The sequence below is a fragment of the Calliopsis andreniformis genome, chromosome 6 (genome assembly GCF_051401765.1).
Source record: "Calliopsis andreniformis isolate RMS-2024a chromosome 6, iyCalAndr_principal, whole genome shotgun sequence".
NCBI lineage: Eukaryota > Metazoa > Arthropoda > Insecta > Hymenoptera > Andrenidae > Calliopsis > Calliopsis andreniformis.
Window position 1 is genome coordinate 10833374 of NC_135067.1, and position 14936 is coordinate 10848309.

Sequence of the window (14936 nt, forward strand, 5' to 3'; positions counted from 1 at the left end):
ACGTGCGATCGCGTTTATCAGTTATTTTGGAAATAAAATGAAACGTCACCATGTATGTAATCTAAAGTAGACATTGTTAAGCTTCCCTTTATGAAAATTGTATATTCTATGGTTGGACTGTAGTTGAAGTTATTTGTGAAACAAAATGTGCAGATTTGCAATGATTTCATTATAAGTACTTTACAGAATACAGATTCTTTTTTGGTATTATATTATTGGCGGTACTCGATTATTCTGAGGTATGTGTAAAGATAATACAATATTCATAGCAATGTAAAAAAACATTGAAATTCGAACATGGAAGATCCTTGGGACTCGATATTCCATAAAATTCGGTCTACAAACATAATTTTGTTTTAGATGTTTTGCCTATAGATACTTTCATAAAAATTGTATTTATAGGGAGACGTTTAAAGAGCAAAATCATATTTTTTTAATGCGGTATGATGCTCTAAACGATATCCAATAAATATTGTAGTTCTAGCAGGTGTGACATACGTCTTTATTGGCATGGTAAGGTACGATCTAAAAAAAATTATTTTTCATCGAATGTTTTCGTGACAGTAACTTATACATAAAAAATATATTTCAAATCGAACACCTGAGAAATTAAATAATATATTCTTCAACAAGTTACTATATTTAAAAAATATATAAAATTACATGTTCTACGATTAAAAATTCTCAGCTCTTGAAATCCAATATTTTCTTACTTGCCATGTTTTCCAGCTCTAACTTTTTATTGAATATCTCACTATTTCTACAGAAAATCCGATAGAAATTAATTTTGAAAAAATTGATAGCTCTGAAGAGCAACCACTCAAGAAGGATACGACTTGCAGGCGGTAACGATAATTTTATCGGGCGGTTAGTAAGTTGCATCCCAAGCGAATGGTGCATCGATTACATTAGCATTAGAGATAGAAAGTAGATCGGATTTAATAAACCTAGATGGTTATAATTTTAAAGGGATATTACGCGCACCCAGCTTATTTCCAACATCCTGTTTCATGAGGACACAGGTTACCGACGAGATTATTACAGGTCTATTTAGGAAGTAGCTTAATTTTAGCCTTCCCAATATAATCAACAGAGAGAAGATGATACGAAGGCAATGACAAAATTCATCGCCTCTATATATTTATAAAATTTCTATCAATCAGAATTTTGTCAACAAATATTTACGTATGAAGATATACAGTAGCCAAAATTTTTCAATTTTTTTGGATGGCTACGTTAAAAATCAAAATTGAAAATAAGTAGTCCATTATAAAATGTCATCCCTGTTTCTTATGAGATATTAATATTTATTTGCTTCGTTGAAAATATGTATATCAATCTTGTACAAAAAAAGAATCTGGTAAAAGTTTAAAAAATTTTATTATCATGATAAACCCTGTATTTTTTTCTACAATATCACTTGTAGTGTACAACAATAATTAGGTTCATTGAAAAATAATCTAAACGCAGGGACTATGTTATATACATCTGCTCCATAAAAATTCTTGTGTCTCCATATTATGGAGACTGTTTCCACGAATTTCCATATCCAATATCTTTCAACATTACTAACATTATCCCTCGTAAATCCCAGCATGTTTTCTACATTTATTATTAAGCCGCTTGGAGCCACGGAAGAAAGTTCTTCGAGCCAGCGTTGCAGAAATTTTAATAAAAAATTTCCATCGAACCGATTCCATATACGTTGTACATTTTCCTGCGCGAAGCGATAAAGCGAAAATCAATCTTCGCGAGCAATAAAGTTCTTGTGGGGAAAGTGGCACTTTAAAAAATAATTAACGTCCCCGACTTACCTCTTGTTACGCTCGACGTAATAACGACGCGAGTGCCGACGAAGACGATGCCGACGTCTGTCGACGTGAGACGCACCGATCGACCCAATCTCCTTCGAGTTCCGTCTCGACTCGCTTCGATCTCGATTATCCCTGGCCAACGAGCCCCTCCTAGAGTCCTGTTTTTGATCCTGTTGTCCCTTCGACCGCATAATCATCCATACGAAGAACAACAACGCGATCATCGTTGCGTCTTCGATCATTGCCTTTATCACACTGGCCCATCGATCTTGGCATCGATCATAGAAATTTTCACGAATGCATAATGATCACTGCTCACTTCAATCGTTTTTCTTTTTGCGGTTTTGAGTTCTTTAGAAGTAGACTGGATTTTTTATTGGTTAGCAGATGAAGTTTGTTGATAAACATTGTTGAATATCTTTAATTAAGAAACCCTTCTGTTTTTAATTTTAGTAGGAAGTAATTGTGCATAATTGATGAGGTCTCGTGTGAATAATGAATGAGAGCATGAAGAGTCGGAGTGTTATTATGAAAGAAAGAAAATAAGATTCAAGATTTTTAGTTTGTGATTTTAAGAGGAATTTTGGTAAGAATATTTTTATTTATCGTGTTTAATTCGAACAAAGAAAACTGGTTGTATAAAGCTGTTAAAGGGAAATCCCCCCTATTACACTGTTTAATATAATTCTCCACTGTCTTCTTTTTAAGTTTTTTTTAAAGGAAACTCGCTATTGTTAACAAAATTATATTTCATTTGTTTCTCTGCACGAGAGGCAAAATATTCTTTAATTTAAAGGACTGGAAATTATTCATTAGCAAGTTGTTCGTTCCTCAACAGCAAAAACTTCCATTGAAGGGAATATGAGTTTCTATAATATTTGCAGTAATAAATAAAAAAAATGATTAATTAAAAATATAAAAAAAGCTTTCTGAAAGATTCTTCTCACTGACAGTGTTTATATCCATATGTTTGCTACCTAATATTTTATGTTCATTTTATTGAACTCGTACTTGTCTACAAAAAGTAGCCATAAAAACCCTATCAAGGTTTTAGGTAAAATTCCTTTGACGTCACAGATCCTATGTAGCATGAGTAGAATGGCTCCCTACACTTTGCAATTCACGATTTCACCGCTTCCACACTCTCGTTTACCCTGGACAAACTCATATCGAACGGGTTTTCTTTCGAACCAGAAGTTAACATTCTTCCCTTCGATTCTCAGGCGACAAATGTTTGCCCTGCTACATCAACGTCGACCCGTTTCCACAAAAATCCTTTTCATCGTCGCATACTAAGAGCATAAAGTCGCTTTTCTTTTCCCAAATGCGTCTTTAGTGCTTTTAATGCGGTTCGAGTAGATTTCTAACAGAAAAATCACATCGTTGAATTTACTTCAATAATCGATACAAAAAAACCAAATTCTGAATGTCTTACAACAACATCAAATATATATTACCAAATGACTGTTAATTCAACTGACTATCAAAGAATAGTGACAACTATCTTCGGAACTTAAGGACAACTTGGTAAAAAAATTGAAAATAAATTTCTAAATTTATTGTTTCAGTTAACTTTAACTTGAATTTTGACTAAATTTTTTGAAGCTCAGAAAAATGACCCTATTGGAAATAGAAACAAACTAACTCCACATTTTAAAATCAATCGAGCTTTGAAAAGCCCTAGATACAAAATTATGAATCCGTCCAACTCTTTTACTTGGCAGAACCCTCCAGTTTGCTTTTCCTTCATATAACAACTTTCATACAACAGAACTTCGTTATTATCGAAAACATCGTTGTTTTTCTATCACTGCTTGCGGATATCTGGTGGATCGAAAGAAAACATCCTCTCAGAGCCCGAAGACCAATTTTCCGCGGCGTCGTACACGTGACCCGGCTCTTCCTCTCGTTACACCAGTGCCCATGAACATGGATGCAATTTCCTGAAAACTTTAATCCAACGAATCCCCTGTCCGTCGATTTTGCTGGAACCATAGGTCCACCCACGAGAATTCCCTCGAAACGTATTAATTAAGGGCCGTGGTTTCAGGGTATTACGTTTATTATTTATTGGCTCGCCCGCAGACGATGATTAACGATGCATTTTCGTAAGGCTGCTTGTAATAGATGTTCCTGTTTAGCATTGGTTTAATATGCTCGAGAAGGGAAAGAACAGTAATCAAGCAGCGCTGAGAAACGATAGAACGATGGCCATCGATAAATTCCTCGCGAGGACACCATTTTTCAGCGTGTCCTGGACGAAGAAACAATATCCTTCGATATTTTATAACTAGATACTGCAAACACGCAGGAGCTACTTTTTGAAGAAACATGTACAATAGAAAGTCCTTGATTTGGTTATTTTGAAACTGACTGTTTTTAGAGAAGACTTGCAACCATGTTTAGAACAATTCTATTGGGTTTTGTTTTGTGTGATCGGAGGATTATGAAACATGAAAGTTTGAAAGTATCTAAACCCTTAGGAACCTCTTCTCACGAGCTAATTGGGATCCAATGAAGATCCCCAAAACCAGCACATGTGTATATCACAGTTACTTCACGACCTCCTAAACAATATATCATTCCACCCTCAAGTTATTGAAAAAAATACGAACGTACCACTTGCGAAGAGAATCAGGCCACACTCATTCCACAGATATCACCAGCAACAAGGTAACACGTCACAGTGCGAAACATCAATTTATTGTTCAAGAGATTCAGAATAAGAACCGTTCAATATTATTCAAGAGCAATATTTATTGTTCTCCAGTTGATGACAGCAAGCGGAACCAGGTATCCGCGACCGAGATTCCCTCCCTCTTTTTTTTTATTAGAAACCACAGGAAACAATAGACGACACGCAACTAAACTCGTATAACGCAAATGAACCTACCTAATAGTCCTTCATTCAATGTAAAACCCTGTTTCCATACTGAGAAAGAAAGTAATAACTACTCTGCTACTGTAACCCTAAAAACATCGACCCCTAATTTCACAAGAAACGTTTCAACGACCTCTGACTTCGGTAGGGCCAGAAACAACGACTCGGGGAGTTGCACCCAGGAGTCCTTCTTCCAAGAATCCTTCTTTCCCGCAATTTTTCGCAATTTTCCAACTTGGTCACGAGGCAGAGAGAAAAATTAATCCCCTGGCAGTCGGAGTGCTTCACAAATATTAATACTCCGCGATATCCTGGGAAACGACGAATTCCTGTCGTGCCTCGCCTCCCAACGCAAAGGGTGACGTCACGAGATTACGCCTTCGTCGTATGTTCCCCAGCGATACTTACGGTCAATATTTAGCGATCGAGTCCACGGTCGTCGGGAATCGAACAAAGAATCTCGACGGTGACGAGGTTAATTGCGCCTCGTCCTGCAAACAACGAACGGCACGCAATTTAATCGTGGAACTGTGCCTCGGATTTTGTTGACGACGGGGGACGAGGGCTTGAGGCGAGGGTGACGATCGAACTTGTTGGACACCCAGGAAACGAGTGCAAATGCAACCTTTTAATAAGTTCGTTTGACAGCAGAGAAGCAACGACCTCGATTCGGTATTACCTTTCAGAAAGTAAATGGGGAGCAGAGCAAATGAATACGAGGTGGAAGTAGAAGAAGATTATTAGATTACTAATGTTCTTGTTATAAATAGAGAAGAGAATTTTTCTGTTAAGTATTTAGCTACTTCATCAGTCTCTGGTTCGTTGTTTTATTTATGGTATCAGTGGATAGAGGTAGACCTGCACAGTTTCAGAAGAATTTGATTATCGAGTGACGTAAGTGCAGGTTGTCTAGAGTTTAAGACACTGTCAGGAATCTAATAGGAATCTCTCTTGATGCTCCTGACACGCATATTGGATTCCAGGCTGATATCACAGCACGGCGTGTACACACGTATCGCTTCAATTTCCAGTGGTGAAACATTTACAAGGAGCACGGTAAATATTTGGTACGAATTCGGTGGTCGTGGGCAAGTGCCTGATGGAAGGCTCCAAAATATCTGCACGTTTGGCTTCTTTTGTTCGGTGAAATATTATTAGTTGAACAATAGTGGGAGATTTAGACAGCTGATTTACAAGTTTAGATTCAGCTGAGGTATTTATAATTCTAAGTTTATGTTTTTAGGTATGCAGGTATTTAAGTATTGAAATATTGATGCAAGGAGTTAGATATTTAAAAATTCAGAGGCAGAGAAACTTAATAGTCTGAAGAACTAGAGAGTGGAAAATAGACAAACCTGGGAACATAAATATTTGAGGATTTATGGACTCAAGTATTCAGGACCCCAAGGGTCAAGGGTTGTAAGGACCTAAAAATCTATGGATCCAGATATCCAAGCATGTGGAGCTTGTATATCTTGGATGTCCCTATGGTTAAAGATTCAACAATTCAGGGATCCAAGGATTAAAGAATCCAAGGTTCTAAAGACTTAAGGATGCAGGGATCCCAGAATTAAAAAATTATAGAACACAGAGATCTAACCTACAGATTCAGAGATTCAATAATCTAAAGACTCAAAATCCCATGGACCAAACAATCTAGGGACGCAGAAATCCAAGGATTCAAAGATACGAAGCTGACTAGAAACGTGAATCTCTCATAAAATTCTCGAAACGAACAATACCCAACTCATCACAGCCCAAAACCCATCCATCCCTACCCACACACCAAAATTACAAGCCACCATCTGAAACGCTTTATCCATGCACGAAGTTTCAGCAAAATCGCCGCGTAAAATTCAACACCAGTGAAACGCGCAATGCTGTGATCAACTTTAAGCGTCTCTCGCGAAGATTTTTCAATAGAACTGGCTGCGGCTCGCGATTGTGTCGTCGCACTCGATGGAATCCATTACGAAAATTGAAATTCCCGACCACGGCGGACTCAACAAGTACTACTTCGATCCCCGCCACTTCGTGGAACAATGTCTCTGGCGTAAAAGGCTGCACCCGCGACGAGCTATCGTCGGCAACGCGATTTCTTGATTCACTGACTCGTTATCAATTCCAGTTCCTGCCAGAACGAAACTTCGTTCGCCCAGCTTTCAAGGATGAAAACGCGAGTTGGGTAGAAAAACGCGACGACTGGGATATTCTTTCGATGCAAACGACGTCAAACATCCTTAATACGTGAACAGTGACGTACTTGAATTTTTCGTCGACTTGATATCTAGTATACTAGATACCCATGGATATCTAGTTGCCAGGAAGAGAAAATCAAATTTCATGTTCCACGAAATTGTGTTGCAAATCTCTGTGGCTGATTACTACGAAAAGAATGTAGCAAGTAATCATCGCGAAGGCGCGTTAAAAATTTGATCCCCACGCTGGTGTCGTGTTAATTGCATTCCAACTGGAAACATTTTTTCCCGGCGGCAACTCAATTATGTATTCATGCCTTACTAGGCTGTGAAACAAAACTGATTTAACATTCGCAGCTACGTCATTTTGCATTGCTAATGTCGCGCGGATAAATCACCGCGAAATATAGTGGTTGAAAATTAAGTTTACGCTGAATTACATTTAATTAAAAAGGGAAGAGGAGAATAAAAATAGAAATGTAGAAACTACTGTAAGGTGCGTCAAGCGAGAAACCAAGTGAAATAATCGTGTGATAATGGTGTTGATAAAGAATGCTGAATATTACAACAGTGTGAAAATTGAAATTGAGAATTGGAAGAATTTAACAAATTCGATATTTAATTTATTAAACTTAAAACTGTGTGATAAGGGAAGTCTCTTACTTTTTGGAAGTTCATTTTTCTCTTCAAAAATAGAGAATTTAGATGAAATTTGTGAGTCCTTTTATGAAACGAACTATACTTCATATATTATACCTTCTCTGTAAAGACTTACATCCACGTAGGTATGTCAAGCCTAAAGTCTCTACTTATATTCTTTTTTGAATTCTAAAATTTAGAATAAACTATACAAGTTTCACTTGATGACTTCTGAATCACACTCTATTAAAAGCTCGATATTTTTACCACAAAAATTGCTGTATTACTGATTCTCAACAACTGCATGATATTTCTGCCAGAAACTTCCTACACATCAATTTTGAACACTCCTGTACCCAGAATATTACAAATAATATATAATTATTACTGTATGTCAACAAAAAATTTCTATCAAATTTCTATCTCTTAAAGTTTCTATAAAAATTTATATTAAATTTCTATCTCTTAAAGTTTCTATAAAAATTTCATCTGACAACTTTTGAATCGCCCTGTACTTGGAACTTCAGTACTACCATCACGAAAATTAACATCTCAAAAAATAACGTTTGCCTTAATATTCGTTTACTAATAATTCTGAGATACAAAATCCTCCGAAAATGTTCGCTGATCACTTTTGAGTCGCCCTGTATTTAATGTTTGCTACTCCCACTATAAAAACTTGTGTGTACCTTCATATCTCGGTTAGAGTCATTCCGTCGAGAAACGATTTCGTTCCCGGCCCCCGAACAATGATATAACCAGCTCCATGGCAACACTGAATTTTCAATGAACTTAACGAGCGTTTGATAAAACGGACAGCGTGTCACGTTATGCACAGACGCGTGTGTGAAATGGCCACGGCCTTCCTCCCGTTTACGTGAACCACGAGCGACGAATTAACACAGGCGAAATAAACATTCGATAAAATCGCGGCCCATTGCGAATCGACGATGGAAGGACGTATTTATTGTCACGTGAGAATTAGTTACTTCGCGGAAAAACTTTTAAGAGTCTGTTCGTCGAGAGAAGAAATATCTGCGTCAGAGTTTTTTTTACACTTGTAACGGAGAATATTTATGGAGGCAAAAATTTGATAAGCGTTTAAAACGTTTACGTGCATGTACTTCATTGAGCGTAATGAATTTAATAATCTTTGTTAGATTTAAATTGAGAAGGAAATGAAATTTATTTTATGCAGGCTGGTAAAAAATGCTGAGGGCTTTTGAATAAATTTTATAACACACTAGCTTTTACCAAATACGAGCCATGAAGTGAACCACTTGCTTTGGTGATGTTAGTTTCGTTTGTAATGTCGCAATACGCGTATGTGTAATTGATGTTTTCGAACGAGTCACGAACACAAATTTTTCTGTGTAAAATTCTGGTAATCACATTTCCAATTCACTGAACTATTTCCATTTTCACATTAACTTGCTCACAAAAAAGTCGTTAACTCTACATTATCATATGAAGATGAAAAAGAAATGTTTTTGAAAGTCGAAAAATTCACGAAGCACAAAAATTCTCCATGTTAATAAGTTTCTATAATTCCATGGGTTCCACTAATTTATCTTCAGGTGTTCACTAATTGAAATGCAGTGTGTTGATTTAAAGTACTATAAAATTTGTCAAAAATGTTTAGATATAATTATACGTGACTGTATGATTGTAGAAGGCCATAAGGCTTTTAAACGAAATAGAGCACGGTTGAAAAATTCGCGAAGAGAGCCAGTTGCACGACCGTACTACCACGTGAATGGAGACAGACTAAACGGAGTGCACGCGTTCGCGATCACGCGACGTGGCGACGCTGGGCGTCGCGACGCGATCCCAGGCGCAAATTCACGTCCTCCTTGCACATTCATAGAAATTTCTCTTGTCGAAAAAGACCTCTTTCCTCCTCCTTTTTGACCTAAAATCTTGCTTAAGTAATCAATTTCTTGTCCAGCGTAGGTGGTTGAATTTGTTAATTTTTGGTGCACGATTTCGTAACTCCAAATATGATCGAGACGTCATACTACGATAAGTAGAATTGGATAGTTCGATTATTTAAGTGAAAGATAATATTTTTAACTTTTTATATCTGTTACAAGTAATTTCACGTTTAGTAATTTTATGTATATGAACAATTCTAACAAGGTGTACAAATTTCGTGGAATTTCTTGGTGTTATGGAAATTAGGAGGTGCAGCCAACTATGTATTAACTCCAGCTTGTAATGAATTCGGTGTTTGGGTTACAAGCTTTTTGTGATGTATCAACGCTTAGCAGCACAGTAGGGCGATGATTTATTACCCCTTTTACTTTATCGGCTATGCAAATATTTTCATGTGCTCTGTGTACCTAAATTAGATTACAATGTACAAGAAATTAAATAGTCTCTGAACTAAAAAAATCACTGAACTTATATAAAATCAAATCTCTTTTTACATTTCACGCAAAAGAAAGAAAATATTTAATCCTGAACATTAGACAGTTCCTTCTAATAATTACGCCTTCTAATTACCTACACGTTTAGCAAAACGAGATCGAATAACAAAAGCTTGCTATAATTATTCAAAAACGAATTATGCGACATCTATATTTCACGGATTAAGAAGATAGCCCAGATTAAATGAATGCTGAGAGATAAAATGCTCTATAAAAGTTGCCAATACTCATATATTTCCAGTTTTAAACTCGCTTTTGTCCACCATTCTATATATACGCCAGGACAAAGAGATTGAAACAGTACTATAAACTATAGAAACAGTACAAAAATAAACACAGAAGCGATAAAATCAATTAAAGATGAATTGTGTAATATTTTTTATAAAAATGATCGTCATTTTCAAAGGCACATTCCATAAAAAGCTTCTAAATCACTATTAAAATGAAAGTAATAAAACTCATTGGCTGATAAATTATACCAAGAAATAATGTTTTAAATATTTCAAATACGAACAATGTGAAAATTGTCTTTTGAAGAAGCACTTTGTAACATTTTCTATAGAAACAAAATTTAGAAAGTCGTTAAGAATCACTGCTCGTAAAGACGAGTTTTAAAATAAATCATCCAACAAAAGGCCACATGTCTGCTCTAAAATGGCACAATCGGTCACACGTGAATTAGTCGAATGGAAATTTCTGTAAAACATTTGAAAAGGCTACAAAAGTCCGCGGCTGTTGTTCGAAAAACATTGAGCGCGTCGGGTAAATTAGTAGGACGAGGTTCCAAGAGAATTTTTACGTTCGACCGATCACAATAGTCGGGCGAGTTCGATCACGAGACGTAAGTAAATCAATCCGCTCGTTTCGAGCTGCACTCGTTGCGAGGACAAACTAAGAGAACGGCCGAGACGGAACTGCTGAAAATCCGTCAGCAAGAGCGTGAAGGAAAGAAATCGATTGTCTTGCGATATCTTCGCGCTTCAAATGCAAGCCACCATGACCGTAGTTTTATCTCGTGGAGCCCTGCTCCCCAAACTCGTTTTTATTTCTGAGAAAATTTTCTCTAATTTCCAAAACAATTAGATTACAGCTTAGTCAAAAATAAAGCCTTCTCAATGTTACTAATAAGCTAAATTATATTGTAATCAACACTTGCTTTGTTTAAATATTCACACATTTATCTACTAAATTTCCCGCCGTTAAGCCACAATACTACTTGCAGAATGTGTTTCGCTAAAAGTGATTAATATCTCTTCCATGGACGCTCTCCTTAAAAATGTAGCTTCCTTCAACTGTTTTATGTATATCTTGTACTTAATAAATTGCTCACGTGGGAATGTGGCTTAAATCATTAACTTACGTAACTCAGGTAACATCTTAAAATCCACGTTGAAGCAATCACGCATTGAGTAAGAGATAGGAGCGACTTACCTGTAACAGAAAAAGAAATTCTTTAATTAGTACAATATTTTAGACAGTGCAGCTTTCGAAATAAGCAGCAGAAGAAATTATTATCAACGTGAAAAAAGTAACAAAAAGAAGCTTCCAAAGTTTAACTTTAGTGAAAACGAAGTACATTGCAGAGCTTAATATTCTCGTAAAATTTAAGTTATTTGTCTGTGTCTAAAACTGTTCACTTCCTCTCCTCGGAATCTGTATCCTAAAAGCATCAGAAATATTCAAAGTAAGATAAGAATAGTGTCCGCCATTTCCTCAAAAACGACTGCTCTCTACGCTCTCGATCGTAAAACGTGAATATTTAACGCATCGCCAAACTTGGATACTAAAAACCATCGTAAGTTTACGGTTCAAGGGAGAAGATGGTTACGCAATGGGAGCAATAATGGTCCCTGTGATCGTTCGAAAAGTGCGTAACGCGTTTCAAACTCGAGCACCGCCGAGCAAACGGCCTTTTCAATGAAATATTCATGCATATACGTAAATAATCGAAGGAACGATCGTTCGTGCAAACGTCACGTTCATTATACAAGCTCCATGTCACGAATTATCATCGCGTTACCGTTTTCTTTCACGTGTCACGCGGTATCTTTCACCCTTTATCTGGGAAATATTCTAAACGCTTGAATAATATATAATATCTTAACTATGGAAACTATGTCATAGAATGGAAGAAAGTAAAAACAGCGAGAAATCACTGTTCCCCTTTTTCTTCTTTTCAGCGACTTCGTGTGGTCGATAAATCACTGGAATTCTTTTTTGTGTCAATGCCTTTAGTAGTCAAGCTTTCACAGAACTGTAGGAGCTTTGTATTCAGAACATAAATTCTTAAATTTATTTAGGATTAAAAGAGAAACCGGTAAAATAGAAGTTTCTTAATATTATAGGTAATTTTTGTAGAATTATAGGATATAGTATGATAAAATTTAAGAAGAACTTTCCAATTATGTAATGAAGGTTATACTATGATAAAATGAACGTTTTAGAAATTTATCTGAGAGCAGCGAAATATCGAGTAAAGCGTTCTGCCAAGATGTAAGAAAATTATTAGAATTTCGGAACCTCGAAATCTGTTCGCTGTCCTACATTTCTCTCGCTATATTGAACCCTTGGATCGCGTAAAATTTTGATTCCCCAATATAGTAACTACTTACCAACCTTGCACTGGCAATAAATAAATAAAACTGCAGTATTTACCCTCGCGCTCCGATAATTTATTTTCACAAAGATAATACTTTCTTCGATAATTCTACGCTCGTCCAGAGACCTCCTGAATTTTTCAAACAGATAATTCTAAAATCAATAGCATTTCTGCTTCGTACCGCAACCCCTGCTTAATCCAATCCTTCAACTTCAATAATTTCAGCTTCAACGGGAAGAAAAACTTTTCAGTTTCCCTTCATTCAGTTCTAAATTAATTCTCCCGCCGACTTTCTTCCATTAGGTCGCTTTAAACCATCTGATGCTTTTTCCGATCAAACTTTTAAAATGCTTGAAACACCTTTTCCCCATTTTATGATTCACAGGGAGCGAGAGAGGCAAGAAGAAATTAATTTTAGCTTCACTTGACGACTACGTGTCATTCGTTGTAAAATAAATTTTCTAGTAAACCCTCTTGATCTTTACTAGGATTCTATGATCACCTTGAACAAGGGAGAGAGCACAATGGTGCCCCATGCACGTGAAAAATCAATTCACGAGGCCGCGCGACCTACATTCGGCACACGCAAAACGATAAATCATGCGTCTAGGCTTCAAGAGTGTTGTAGTTTTTCTTTACAGGCTTGCAAGCGAAGCATAAGATGAAAAAAGCTCGCAATACTTCTTCATCACGCGACTCTTTTATTTTTTGAGACGTAAAGTTACATTGTACCCTAGTTTTGGAGTAAATAACTCAGTATCCATTTTCTGAAACACCTGTGGATAGAGGAGAAATATTTGTTCCTGGGGATATGGTAAATGTAACTAAAATAATTATTTTTTTAAGTTTTTCTATTTTAAAGTATTTGGTACTTAATTGTAATGGAAATAATAGTGAAAGTAGTATCAGTAGAGAATAGTATTAATATTCGTATCAATTAATTAATACTAATAGTAGTAATAATACTAACTAATACAAAGACTAGTACCTGCTACTATTAGTGCTACTAGTATTATTAGAAGACATATTGTATACATATACATATGAAGATATATTCTACTGGTTGCTAGAGCAGTAAAATATACATGCAGTATAATAGAATGCAAATACTATATAGGCTGTTTGATAACAGGCATCAGAAAATTTAAGAGGTGATTCTACAGGTCAAAATAGAACGACAATCAAGAATGATAAAATTGCTTTTAAAGCTTCGTTTCAGAATTATGAATTAATGAGAAAGCGCTTAAAATTCACCTGCAATGTGTCTGACTTGGGACTCGGGGCTTATTCTACTGACTTCGCTGTGCCTGACCTGACGAGTGCAAGTCGGCAGTAGAATAAGTCCCAAGTCAGACACATTTGACGGGAATTTTAAGCGTCTTTTTAACAATTAATAATTCTGAAACGAGGTCTTAAATACATTTTCGTTTTATTTTAGCGTGTGAAAAGGTCCCTTAAAATTTCTTCAAACTTGTCGCCAAACACCCTATACAGTACTACGAAAATGTTAAATATTACTACAGGGAATATAGTTTCATAAATTTCTTTTTAAGGGAAAGTAGTAGAGTATAATATAGTTCACTATAAGTAAACAAGTGACATAAAATACTTTGAAGACTTCACAAACTGTAGGTAACGTAACCCTGAATCCAAACTAATAAAAATCTGCAGAATACCTATGATGTCCCGAAGAAATATGCCCTGCATGATAACCTGAGTGACACTGACGAGAAAGGTCTCTAAAAATTGATTCAAATATACATTATTCATAGCGTGACGAAAGGAGCGACAATGAAAGCTTTTCCGAAGCTCCTCACGGATTTAATACTCCTCTGATAACGGAAGCATTTTCAATATTACTGGAACGATAAGGTAGGAAAGGAAAGCACGTTGATAAAGAAGATTCCTTTGGCAGACACGTACCGACTGAACCCTAGTTCTTTTTTCAAATATCCTACTTTATCGTGAGAGATTGCATTAGAATGCACTTGCAGTCCACTGAAATTCCAGAGCGCATATTTCTGTGAATATTTCTTAGTTCAAATTACTGCGAAATTGATATCACCACGTATTATAGAAATTGATAACGAAAAAGGCACCATTTGATTTTATTAAGTAAAGGGTTTTTTGAGGTACTATTTAAGTAACATCCCTAGATGCATCCCAAATTCAACATAGCAAAACAACTATGTAAATGTATTTTAACCACAAATGGCCATTCTTGTTAATACAAAAAGAAAACGGGTGATCAATAAATGAACTTTAATGAAAAATTGGAATATATAAAACTCTGAACCATCCATTATTCGAAACTCAACTTCGACAGATAACTCATGAACTCACCTTTCACAACACAGAACAACACAAATGAAAAAT

The 14936-nt window shown here is 36.0% G+C and overlaps 1 protein-coding gene across 12 annotated transcripts in view; it reads right to left on the reverse strand.

Annotated features, from left to right (window-relative positions):
• The window catches only part of Dnc (phosphodiesterase dunce), a 420060-nt gene that overhangs the window by 84533 nt on the left and 320591 nt on the right, over window positions 1-14936 (reverse strand). The window contains exon 1 of one of the 12 annotated variants that reach the window (XM_076380417.1): window positions 1815-2292. The exons of the other annotated variants lie outside the window; for them this stretch is intronic. Within the exon in view, the coding sequence (XP_076236532.1) occupies window positions 1815-2056 (242 nt within the window). The 5' untranslated portion in view covers window positions 2057-2292. Of the gene's footprint in view, window positions 1-1814; window positions 2293-14936 lie in introns of those variants that run through there. 12 annotated transcript variants of the gene reach the window in all.